A 12,154-nucleotide genomic window follows, 5' to 3' on the forward strand; every position below is an offset into this window, starting at 1 on the left:
CCTCACCTTGAAACCGAAGAGAAGAAACGTTACGACAACAAGTGACTTGCACTTGAGATCAGGCATGTCCAAAGCGCTCGCTTCTGCTATCCTTCAGAAGGGTCCTCCTGCATTGAGCGGCAAGACCATCACCTATGGCACCGCAGGGTTCCGCGCCAAGTGAGTGGTGGAGGTAGGAGGATGCCTGCTTGCTCATGGTGTCTGTGAGCAGTGCCGACATGCTGGAGTGCGTCATGTTCCGAGTCGGAGTCGTCGCGGCCCTCCGATCGCTGCAGACCCACAAGGTTGTGGAGGAGCCGCGGGCGGACTTGTGTGCTTGCCTCTGACCTGAGGATGAGATGGTGGGGGTGATGGTCACGGCGTCACACAACCCGGCAGCGGACAACGGGAGCAAGATCGTCGACCAGGATGGCGGGATGCTGGTGCATGAGTGGGAAGTCTTCGCTACGAGACTTGCAAACTCGACGGACGAGGCTGACATGAGCTCGACCATCGACAGTTTCTACCCGGTGAGGGAGTAGGAGGAAGTGAAAGTTCTTGTCCTTCTCACCTCCTCATTCCTTCCAGGACTTCAACAGCCAGGCCGCTGGTGGCTCTGCTACCGTCGTCCTCGGAAGGGACACCCGCGTCAGCTCTCCGAAGCTGGCAGAGCTCGTGAAGCAAGGGATCCTGACCTGCGGTGATAGAGGAGGGGGAGTTTGCCGTTGGCATGACACGTGTGGGGGTGAAGGAGCCAAAGTTGTCGACCTGGGTATCGTCACAACACCTCAGGTGACTTCCGTCCTCCTCCGTTACTCCCTCTCCCTCCCCCTCTCCCTCTCCCTCCCCCTCTCCCTCTCCCTCTCCCTCTCCCTCTCCCTCTCCCTCTCCTTCTCCCTCCCCCTCTCCCTCGCCCTCTCCCTCTCCCTCCCCCTCCCCCTCTCCCTCCCCCTCTCCCTCCCCCTCTCCTTCTCCCTCTCCCTCCATCTCCCCCGCTCTCATCATTATCCTCGTCTGCTCTTCTCGCTCCTCCCCTGCCTTTTTCTCATGCTCATACTCAACACTGGTTCTCCGTGGCATATCCACCTTGTCCTCCTCCTCCCTCTGCTCTTCTCTCTCCTCCTTCCTCCTCCTCTCCTCCCTCTCCTCCAACTGCTCAACGCAATCCTCCCCTTCCTCCCTCCTCCTCATAAATTCTTCAAGGTCCATTGGGCTGTTCTGCGTGCAAACCAGAAGGGAGACGGTCAAGTTCCTCCTCTTCAAGGATACTACGAGGAGGTGAGGAGAAGCAGGAGGAGGAGCGGGTGGGGACAGGAGAGACAAGTAGGAAGGGGAGAAGGAGCAGAAGGGAGAGGGAGGAAGGAAAGAGGAGAAGCAAGAGGATGTGTACGAGGGGAGGAGGAGGAGGAGAGGAGGGGAGGAGTGGAGGAGGAGGGCCTCTCATGAATCTTGACATGCCATCCAGCACGCACAGGCCCTGAAGGTTCTTCTTGGATCTAAACAGACAAACGTGAAGGTGAGGAGGGGCAAAGAGAGCAGAGCAGAGCAGAGCAGAGCAGAGCAGAGCAGAGCAGAGCAGAGCAGAGCAGAGCAGAGCAGAGCAGAAAGAGATGTTGCATTCGCAGTTTGCAAGCAAGTGGATCAGCAAGTGAAGAGAGGCAGGAGATTGTTGGGATGATTTTTATTGGTAATATGCTGATCATCTCCTCTGACCATGGCAGTTTCACGTTGACTGCGCCAATGGAGTTGGAGCGAAGGCTGTGGAAGAAATGAACAAGACCTTGAGGTTTCGTCTTGTCTCCTGCTCCCCCTCCTCTTTCTGTTCCTTCCCTTCCTCCCGCTCTACTCTTCTACGCACTCCGCTCCCTCCCTTCCACTCTCCTTCCACATCCCACATCCTCCCATCTCCCTCCTTCCCCTCCCCTACCGTCCCTCCTTTTCCTCCCTCCTTCCTTCCTACCTCGCTCAACCTGTCGCTCTTCTCTTCCACTGACCGGAAGGACAGCGAGCATTCCATCGGCTTCTCCCTCGTCCCCTTCAACGTTGGGGATGGGGACCCTGAGCTGCTCAACGAGGGATGTGGAGCAGAGCACGTGCAGAAGTAAGAGGAGGCAGAAGACGGAGAGGCAGGAAGGAAAATGAGGAGGAAAGGAGGGATGTAGATGAGGAAGAGGGAGGAGGGAGGAATGACAATGAGGCAGAAGGAGGGACGAGGGGAAAGGAGAAAGAAGAAGGGAGGAAGGAGGTGAAAGGGGAGGCAGTAGGTGAAAGGGGGGGCAGGAGGGGAAAAGGAGGAGGGAGGAGGTAGAGGACGACTAGATACTAACAGGACGAGCAGGAGCAGGAAGCTTCCATCAGGTGTACCGGCGTCAGGGGGGAACGATAAGTTTGCGAGCTTCGACGGAGATGCTGTGCGGCCCTCTTCACTCCTCCCCCTCCTTCCTCGGACTTCCTCCCTCCTTCTCCCCCTCCTTCCCCCGACTCACTCCTCTTCCTCCCTTACTTCCCCCTGTTTGTCCTGTTTTACTTCCTCCTCTTCTTCCTCCCTCCTTGTGTATCTCCTTCCCATTTTTCTGCTCCACTTCTGATGCCCATACCTCTCAGGATCGTGTGGTCGTCTGGTACAAAAAGGACAGCAACCTCGTCCTCCTCGATGGCGACAAGATCGCAGGTGCTCTAGAGAGATGGAGGGGACGAGGACAAGGAGGAGGACAAGGAGGAGCAGGGAGGAGAGATGAAGATGAGAGGAGGGCCGGAAAGGGGGTGCAGGAGAGGAGGAGGCGATCTTATTAAACCTGCAGCACTATTTTCCGTCTACCTGTGCCACCTCCTCGATGCCAGCAAGCTGAAACTTTCGCTCGGGATCGTTCAGGTGAATGTTAAGCCCCCAATCTTCCTGCTCCTGCTCCTGCTCCTGCTCCTGCTCCTGCTCCTGCTCCTGCTCCTGCTCCTGCTCCTGCTCCTGCTCCTGCTCCTGCTCCTGCTCCTGCTCCTGCTCCTGCTCCTGCTCCTGCTCTTCCTCTTAGTTTGCCGCTTTTCCACTCCTCCCTCCATCTCGTCTTGACCTCTTCTACCTCTCCCTCACTCCACTTACCTTCACAGACGGCCTACGCCAACGGCTCCTCTACCTCGTTCATGTCTTCCGTTCTCGCCAAGCATAAGGAGAACGTGACAGGGGAAGTGAGCTGTGTGGCCACGGGGGTGAAACATCTTCATCATCAAGCGCTCCACTATGACATCGGCGTCTACTTCGGTCACTTCCTCCTCCTCCTGCTTCCTCCTCGACCTCTCCTCGCATTGTTCTCATTCACTGTCTTCTCCTTGATCCCCTTCTCTCCTTCCCTCTCCTCTTCCAAACAATCCCACCGCCGCCGCCACCACCACCACCACCACCTGCTGCTGCTGCTGCTGCTGCTGCTCCACCACCACCACCACCACCTCCTCCTCCTCCTCCTCCTCTTCCTCCCTCTCTCGTCTAACCTGAGTGAGCAGAGGCTAACGGGCACGGGACCGTCATCTTCAGCGACTCCGCTCGCTCCAAGATCGAGGAGAGGAGCAGAGGAGGCGATGCTGCTGCGCAGACACTGCATGCGTTCGCCTCCCTGATCAACCCAGCGATTGGCGATGCCCTCTCTGACCTCCTTGCCGTCATGGTAGTAGAGATTCTCATTCCTTTCCTCTCCTCCCTCCCCGTTCCGTTGGCCTCCTTTCTCTATCCATCCCTTCCTCCCTCTTCCCCTCCCTCCCCCTCCCTCCCTCTTCCCCTTCACTTATCGTGGCATCCTCTTCCTCCCTGTCTCAGCAGCCAAGAGCTGATGCTTTTCTCCTCCAGGTGGTCTTGGAGGTGGAGGGGATCTCGCTCGAGCAGTGGGCGGGATACTACGAGGACCTTCCTTCCATCATGACCAAAGTTCTCGTCAAGGACCGCAACGCCATCAAGGTCTGTGAACGCTGCTTGGATGGAGGACACGTGGAGGGATGGAGGAAGGGAGGAGGAGGAGGAGGAAAGGAGGAAGAGGATGGCGGGAGGATGGAAGGAGGAGTGAAGCCTGTGTACAGACGACCAAAGACGAGCAGCGCGTTACTGAGCCCAAGGAGCTTCAGGATGCTGTTGACGCCGCCGTCAGCAAGGTGGAGCAAGGACGATGCTTTGTCCGCCCGTCAGGTACCGAGGACTGCGTGAGAGTCTACGCAGAAGCAGGGAAACAAGAGACAGCCAACAAGCTCGCTGAAGACGTTGGGACTGATATCACTTTCCCTTCGCTCTAATCTCACTACTGACGCAGGTTGGCGAACATGTGAAGCGCATTCTTGGTTGAACATGAAAACTAACTTGTTGAGATCGAATAAACCCCTTTATTCCTACAAGCTCTTCTCAGAGGATTTTGTCCATCTGATCTGTTTAGTAGACTCCGTAGCCGTGGACGTTGTACTGCAAAAGAAACGTCAGAAATTGCCTCCCTTCGCTGCAGCCGTTCAGCACTCACGTTGGGCCAGCTGGACCAGTCGACGGGAACCCAGGTGGTGTGAGCCTGGGGGTTGAAGGATCCGGAGGAGGGATCAGACTCGTAGGGGTGGATGGTCACAGCAGGGTTGCCATCGGTCTGGAGGAAAGCGCCCCATGGCTCGTCGGCCTTGTACCAGTTGCCGGAGGCCTTGGTGTCGTACATGGAGTACGGGTCGTTGCGGAGGAAGTGGATGGGGGCGAAGATCATCCTGAGAGGAGCAAGTCAGTCAGGGAAATCTTGCTGCACGGCAGATTGATGCATCATAGTCAACGCATTATCAAAACTGAATATATAAAATGGACAGTAGAGAGAATGAATGGATTGAAACAGATGATGTTAGTGAGGATGTTGAGTTGTAACAAACCAACTATGCACAAATAATCCTTCCATTTTTGGAGATGTGAACAACATTCCAATGCCAAAAACATTCCACCAACACGAAGAGTGCACAGAACAGGAGCAGCAAGAAGAGACTCATCTCAGCATAGCATTGAAAATTTCAGCAGCAACAGAGGAAGCGCCATGTCCATTTCGTTCTCCGTGTCTGCCGCCATCGTACCTGCTGGGTAGTGGGCGAAGAGGCACCACGCGGCTTTTGACAGAGGGGGAACCACCCCCAACCACCACCCCAACACACTACCCTACCCTGACATCTTACCTTCCTTTTCCTTGTGTGTACCCCTGTTCCGAGCTTATAGAAGTATCACCCCCTAACTCCGAGGCTCTGAGAGGACCTACCCCACCCCCATAATTGGCCTTTGAGTGATACATCTCGGAGCCTGAGTTATGACCACCTCCCCCTTGCCTGGACTACCCCCGGCAACTTCTGGTACAATTCTGGCTACCCGTACAATTCATGATCACCCGGTTATTGCTCATGAAACTACTCACCGGAAGACCACAGAAGAACTTTGAAAGCGGGGGGTAGGAGGGATAGTCTGAAGGCAAGGGGGTGCCATCTAGACTTCTTAGGATGTAGATGGGGGTAGGGTAGTGGTCTGGGGTCACTATTAGCAGTGGAAGGAAACGAGAAGTTCAGCACATGACATTCTCACCAAAAGTTCATGAAAAGAAGCTTTTGCAAGTTCACTGTTCCTCTCAATTGTTCGTCTCGACTCCGCAAAGTTCAGGATCAAAAGATCATCTTTCGGCAAAAGTTCATGTTCTTGTTGTCTCTTCGGTCGCCGCCGGGTCTAGAAGAGACATCGTGCCAGCCTCAGTTACGCTGCCGCCGTTATCTGAAGAAGTAACGGTCAAATCGCAGCCTTCAAGTGACTCGGATTTCGAGCCTGAGCCGGCGCCGCGGCGGCAGGCGGCCGCGCGGCCGGGCCCCGGGCGGTCGCAGGCCCGCGGCGGCTAGTTTTGAACTTGAACGCTCCCCCCCTCCCTCCGGGCCCGGAGTCACGGCGGCGTGACCCGGCCCGGAGCCCCCCGCCCACTGGCATAGCGAGCCGGGCCGCGCCGACTGCGGCTCCCGACTCGAGTCCCGGTCACGGCCTTGCGGCGCACTGCCGGCCTATCCAACTAACAGTCCGACAGTGACGGTGACCGTACGCGGCGGCGTTTCAAAACGGTTTCAATCACCGATCATCATCGGATCTGATTCGAACTTGGCCCGGACTCCGGACCCGGGCCGGCCGCGCCGCGCCGGGGCTCCGACACAGGGTCATGATGAGCCCCGGAACGTGTCAAAAATCCGGCGAAACTTGATGCAGTATAAACCTCGTACAGAAATAGTGTAGTAATCCTAGATGGAGGGTCTTCTACATATATAAAAGTTGAAAACCAGCCAATTACCCTCCAGGAAATACAAATAAACATGATTTATTGAGTAAACTTATTGTTAGAAATTGTTTTTGACTGAAAATTGAAACCCCAGATTTTGCCGTCATTGGTAAAATCAAAGTCCAGGTACCGGTGGCTCTTCGCAAGCGGCATGCAGCGGGTGGCGATCGGGGCGGGGGCAGCCATTGTGGCGATGGCGACGCTCCTGCTGATCTCTGTAAGTGAAGTGAAGAGCATGCGACACTCTTTCATGTAGCATGTCGCATGTCCAAGTTGCAAGCTCCAGAGGACATCCTTGACTGTGCTGAATGTTTGAAGGGGTGCCTTGAACGATACTTGTGTTGCTCGTCGATGTGTAGATGGGGTGGGATAGGAAGTCATGTCTTGTGAGAATATTACCCTTCGATGACTGTTATTGTCATGAATGTGGATCCTATTTTGTTCCAGTTAACATGAACAATTTTGAATCGTACTAGTTGTGTCTGTTACCTGCCGTGAGAGCTGTAATGGCTGCTTTGGTGAAAAAAGAAAAGATGCTTGTTGTATATATCAACTACGACTCAGTGTGCTGATTGAACGTCATTGTTCTTGTCTTGGAGGACTAAGATAGTTTGGTCCCTCGTACTCTTCATTCTTTCCCAGACAGTGTTTGCATGGCAAACGTCATGAGACATGTTGTGCGTGCATGATTCATACCAACTTGAGTTAGGTTGTGATGATGATATCATCATCAATGGATGTTATGTGCTCACATGTCCTTCTTGTCTCTCCCTCTGTTCATATCTTGACCACCTCCACAAGAAAACTCCAGTTTACTGATGCTGTTGTCTATGCAGTACGGGAAGCCAGCAGTTCTGGAGCAGGATCAGGCTGGCTACAGAGTATTTTTGCAGCCCAACTCCAACGCTGGAAGAACGCAGATGCTTCCCATGATGAACGGATATCCCATGCCGCACACCATTGTGCAAACTGCTCCCTATGTTCCCCCTCAGCAGACCATTCGTCCAGTCTTCAACGTGATCCCCAACCCGGGATCTGCAGATGCTCTCAGAAGGCTGCAAGACGAGATGGCTACCCAAAGACTTGCCTTCTCTCAGCTGAAGGAGAACCTGGGATACGTCCGCCAGGTGGTTGACGGGCTCAAGGCCGAACTTGCGCTGCAGACAAGCGGAAAGAAGGCTGTAACGTTCAAGGATCTTGCCCGCCTCAAGAAGTACATCGACATCAACAGAGCCTCCGTCAAGACTCTGCAGGATAAGTCCCGTGAGCTCGACTTGCAAGTCCGCCAGCTCCAGGCCTCCAAGAACCGACCAGGACCCCAGGGACCTCCGGGTCCTCAGGGTGAGACGGGAGCACCAGGTCCACGTGGAGAGCCAGGTAGGAAGAAGCTGGAGCTAGGGGGAAGAGGGGGTGACTTGGAGTGCAGGACGTGAGGGTATCCAGGGACCACCCGGACCAGCGTTCTCTGCTGCTGAGAGAGATGCGATTCGCAAGGCGATCGGAGTGCTCAAGCGGGTGGGAGCGGAGAAGGTAGCGACGGTGGAAGAGGGAGACGAGTCCCCAGAGGGATCTGACGGAGCTGATAACGAGGTGAGAGATGAGAGGGAGAGTGAGGGAGAAAGTTGAGTCATGCTCTGCAGGAGGCAAAGAAATCCGAGGCTTCGGAGTCTAAGCTGAAGCAGAAGAGCACGAAGAAGCAGGAGTGGGGAACTTTGTTGAACCAGCTTAAGAAGCGCCTCGAATAAGTTTTCTCAGTGTTTCTCCTTTTCTCTTTCTTCTCCTCGATGATTTGACATCTCATAACAAAATCAATAAACTTCACTGTGTGTGCAGCAGAATGGCCTTATGTGAGAAGAGTACTGCTACATTCAAGTAATCGCCAAAAAAAATTAAATCGGACGGGAGAATTTCAGCTATCCGAGTCTAATGTTACACTCCTAGAGAGAATATCCTACTGCATACAGTCAGTCCACAGCCTCCGCCACTTCCCTTTCCCTTCCTCCCACCTACCCTCCCACCCACCCTCCCTCTGTTTTCCCTCAGGTCTCCCGCCGTCCTTCTCCTCCCCCATCCATCTCTGCTCACCATCCTCTGGCGGAAACTCATGATGGAATGACTGCAGCAACAAGTCAGTCCACACCAGCCCTCCTCCTCCTGTGCCTCCTCTACCTTCTCATGAGGGAGACGGAGAGTTGAAGGGGTCCGGCGGCTCTGCCAGCCGATTCAGGGAAGAAGTTTCGAATCGTCTTCCTCTTCTAACGCTGGCACCCTCCACCTACTTCCCTCCACCTCCTTCCCTCTTCCTCCTTCCCTCTTCCTAATCCACATCCTCCTGCCCAACTCCTTTCTCCTCCGCCCTGCCCCTCCTCCCTCACATGGTAGATGGGAGTGCCTTCCAACACCGGCGACATGGCACGGATGGGCGAGTCGCTCCCTGGGGTTGGCTTAGTTAAGTTAGTTTCTCTTCCTCCGTCGCCCTCACCCCCGACACTCTGCGCATCTGGATTGGTGGCCTGCCGAGCATGTAAGGAGGAGAGCAGGCGTAAGGAAAACAGGGAGGAAGAGGAGGAAGAGAGAGGAAGGAGGAGGAGGAGGAGGAGGAGGAGGAGGAGGAGGAGGAGGAGGAGATACCTGTACGTAGGCAAAATTATTCCGCATGTGCGCCTTAAGACGTTCGAGGAGAACCTGCAAAGGTCATGAGGGGAGGGGAAGGAGGAGAAGGAGAGAGTGAGGAAGGGGAGGAGATGGTTACTTGGATGGCAGCGATATTTCTTCCGCCAAAGGGGATGATGACGTCGGCAAACTGAAATAACGATGAGCGAGGGAGTGAATGACAACGGAGGATGGAGGCGCGGAAAGATGTAGGACGAGCAAAGTACGAGGCAGGAAGAGGAGGGCGATTGGCATCAAGCTCTCACTTGTTTTGAAGGCTCGACAAAAGCATCATGCATGGGCTTGACAGTATCAAGATACTGAAATTATGTTAGCCATTATCATCATGGCTCTATTTCCCTCCCTCTCTCCCTCATTTTCTTTGCTTCTCCTCCCCTTCGATCCTCTTTTCACCTGATGCACGATCGAGTGGAAGCATCTCCCTCTCTCAACCCTGCGGTAGGAATGAGGAAAGCAGAGAAGAGAAGATAGAGAAGAAAATAGAGGAAAAGTGGTGGTGGAGGAGGAGGTGGAAGAGCAGGAGCAGGAGCAGGAGATATGCAAAATACATGTCACGATCAATGCGACGGATGATTCGACGATCAGCCTCGACGTCAACATAGACTTTCAAGTTCATCTGCAAACAGAGTGAGTGAAACAAGAAGAAACTGTAACTTGATCTCTTCACATGATTCCGAAGGACTTGTTCGTAGAGGATAAGAATTCCTGATTCACCATTGTACATCAGCTGAGATTGAACGAGAAATTAATGGAGTAGATGATGATGATGATCGTGATGATGATGATGATGATGATGATGATGATGATGATGAAACACCCAGAAAGCCCGGGGGCTTACCTTCAACCAGGATGATGGGCCGAGGTTCTATCAGGAGCGTCTCGTTCTGAATCATCGTCATCGTCCTCGCCAATTTTTGTTATCAACTTTCACCGTTTTACGGAGGTGCGTAGCAAAGTCGTAGACAGGAGCGCGGACGGCAGTACCGTTGATGAGCTCCTGCACAGGTTGCAATCAGGAAAACAAGAGGGGGTTTCTGATTTGTGAACTTTGCTTGTCATAATTCAGAGGGAATGAGGTCAACATAGAGGAGGCTGGATATCACAACCATGACACTGCGCGGAGAAACATGCGAGGTCTTCTCATAGACATGCTGACCTGCAAGTGTTGTACCATCAGCTCCGTTTCCAGACTGTCAGGATGATCGAAATTGATGTTGTCGCGTTCTTCTACAGTAAGGTGGGGGCGGTGGCGATAGTAGTTGTCGTGGGACAACACAGCAACGTTTTCCTGCACATATTGTGTGAACATACACTTCTCAATGCTCCTCCCTTCTCTCTTCCTCTCCTCATCCTCTTCCACCCTCTCCAAAATCTCTATCCCTTCAAACTATTTCCTATCATCCGCCAGCACCTTCCTTCTTTCCCTCCCTCCCTCCCTCCCTCCCTCACCTTTCCCAGGTGCTCCACTATCACGTCCATGATCGTCGTCTTCCCGCTTCCGCTTCCTCCTGCGATACCGACGACAAGAGGCTTCCCGTCCCTGTGGTCGGGGATGTAGCTCTGCAGGAACTGCATGCACCCTGCCTTGTACCCCTCTATCCAGAACGTGGACTTCGACCTCCTCAGAGTCCCCTGCTGCTCTTCCCTCTGCATCTCAGCGCTCGCCTCCTGCACATGGCGGCAGATCGAATCTCCTCGCTCTTGTGAGGGTTTCTTCGTCAAGGGCATCTGATGATTCTCGACGACTCCAGCATGGGAGAATTCCAGCATCAATGCCGCAAAGACGGTCGCAATGTAAGCGCCTTTCCACATGGTATGCCCGTGTGCAGCGATGGGATGAAGCAGGCAAGACACGGTAACGGGAAGCTTCTTCTTCTTCTCCCTCCTCCTCCTCCTGGTCAGGCCTCGAAAACTGATCAAAACTCACAATATTGATGTTGGTCAATTGTTCGAGAACGACATCCTGTACACAAGTTCAGTGTGAGAGAGAACCAACATTTGCACGGATTCTATTTCACTTTGTCTCCCATCGTTTATCCCGCCCTGCGTATTCATACCGTCTACCATGAGCAGCTATAACTCGAGCCAAGGCACACCCTTCGCCACAAGTTTTGTGAGCAATACAAAATTGGTTCTCCGAGGATACAAGTTTTCTCTTCACCATTACCTCTTGAAAATTTCATTGAATCTCCCTCACTCATCACAATCCCTATAAACAGTTTCCTCCTTCCTCGCCGTGTATCACTTTCCCCCGCCCTCTCTCCGCACCACCTTCCGGATCGACTCTTATCCCAATGAACTTCACTGCCCGTCTCACTCGCTCCCTTCTCCTGTACTTTCCCTCCTCCTCCCATTCTTCACTGCATCTTCATTCCGCCCCCCCTTTCCATTCTCCATTTCCTCTCTCCCCTCGCGCACCCGCGTCTTCCTGCTTCCATCGTTCCCTCCTCAAATCAGCCATGGCGGCCGGAATCAAAAGTGTTCCCACTTGGTAGGGTGGGTCACTACCCCTACCATCTCATGATCTTTACTTGACCTAGGTATACAGGGGTACAATATAGCAACATGGTCACTGAAAGGGGTAGGGGCAAAGGGTTGCCCTACTGCAGAAAGGGGTGGACGTAGGAGCTAAGGTGGGTACGGGTAATGTTTACCAATGTTCATTCTCTTTGTGGAGGGTGGGGTCATGTACCCCTACCAACAAAATCCCGCAAAACCACCACCCTGAATTCAGTCCAGTCCGCCTCAGATGAGTACCCACCCTTCCTCACTGAAATGCAGCTAAGGAGTAGGGGTAGGTAGTTCGGTGATCAGTGATGTTTTAGGGATCAAGAGACATGGTGCGGGTCAGCTAGGTAGAAACCTTGAAGGATGGGAGGGAGAGGGAGAGGCAGCAGGGAGAGGCAGCAGGGAGAAGGGAGAAGGGAGAAGGGAGAAGGCAGCAGGCAGCAGGCAGCAGGCAGCAGGCAGCAGGCAGCAGGCAGCAGGCAGCAGGCAGCAGGCAGCAGGCAGCAGGCAGCAGGCAGCTCGGAAGGCAGCAGGCAGCTGAGGGTCAGCAGCGCTGATTGGCAGTACGGTAGCAGGCACGCAGCAGGTGCTACTGACTCAGTGAGCAATCATTGAATTGTCTCCGTCCGAGTCCTCCTGCGGTGAGAAGGTTTTCAATTAGGGATGTTCCGCGTGTTCAAAGTGTGGTAGACTAGTGGCTG

General features: G+C 54.0%; 4 protein-coding genes across 4 annotated transcripts; 2 read left to right on the forward strand and 2 right to left on the reverse strand.

The window, feature by feature from the left end:
* Positions 1-64: 64 nt before the first annotated feature.
* GUITHDRAFT_163942 (hypothetical protein) lies at positions 65-4,343 on the forward strand (the record flags this gene model as incomplete). The annotated part of the gene is made up of 15 exons (XM_005830076.1): positions 65-159; positions 212-284; positions 339-509; positions 568-771; positions 1,183-1,257; positions 1,445-1,495; positions 1,701-1,765; positions 1,985-2,080; positions 2,318-2,390; positions 2,584-2,650; positions 2,781-2,851; positions 3,082-3,232; positions 3,472-3,632; positions 3,812-3,919; positions 4,039-4,343. The coding sequence occupies 15 exons, from the start codon at positions 65-67 to the stop codon at positions 4,246-4,248; spliced, it is 1,671 nt and encodes a 556-aa protein (XP_005830133.1). The 3' UTR covers positions 4,249-4,343.
* A 38-nt stretch (positions 4,344-4,381) lies between these two features.
* On the reverse strand, positions 4,382-4,877 carry GUITHDRAFT_110882 (hypothetical protein; the record flags this gene model as incomplete). Its single annotated transcript, XM_005830077.1, has 3 exons — positions 4,382-4,411; positions 4,467-4,695; positions 4,852-4,877. The coding sequence occupies 3 exons, from the start codon at positions 4,875-4,877 to the stop codon at positions 4,382-4,384; spliced, it is 285 nt and encodes a 94-aa protein (XP_005830134.1).
* Positions 4,878-6,411: 1,534 nt separating this feature from the next.
* On the forward strand, positions 6,412-8,106 carry GUITHDRAFT_163943 (hypothetical protein). The gene is made up of 4 exons (XM_005830078.1): positions 6,412-6,489; positions 7,109-7,649; positions 7,699-7,862; positions 7,913-8,106. The coding sequence occupies exons 1-4, from the start codon at positions 6,424-6,426 to the stop codon at positions 8,015-8,017; spliced, it is 876 nt and encodes a 291-aa protein (XP_005830135.1). The 5' UTR covers positions 6,412-6,423; the 3' UTR covers positions 8,018-8,106.
* Positions 8,107-8,209: 103 nt separating this feature from the next.
* Positions 8,210-10,910, reverse strand: GUITHDRAFT_163944 (uridine kinase; the record flags this gene model as incomplete). The annotated part of the gene is made up of 14 exons (XM_005830079.1): positions 10,395-10,910; positions 10,102-10,233; positions 9,877-9,942; positions 9,784-9,829; positions 9,613-9,650; positions 9,494-9,561; positions 9,339-9,378; positions 9,191-9,244; positions 9,025-9,075; positions 8,904-8,957; positions 8,648-8,785; positions 8,442-8,483; positions 8,358-8,388; positions 8,210-8,223 (listed from the first exon to the last, which is right to left on the reverse strand). Exons 1-14 carry the CDS (start codon positions 10,755-10,757, stop codon positions 8,210-8,212), a joined length of 1,137 nt encoding a protein of 378 aa, XP_005830136.1. The 5' UTR covers positions 10,758-10,910.
* Positions 10,911-12,154: the final 1,244 nt, after the last annotated feature.

Source organism: Guillardia theta, assembly GCF_000315625.1.
Source record: "Guillardia theta CCMP2712 unplaced genomic scaffold GUITHscaffold_48, whole genome shotgun sequence".
In the NCBI taxonomy this organism is placed as follows: domain Eukaryota; class Cryptophyceae; order Pyrenomonadales; family Geminigeraceae; genus Guillardia; species Guillardia theta.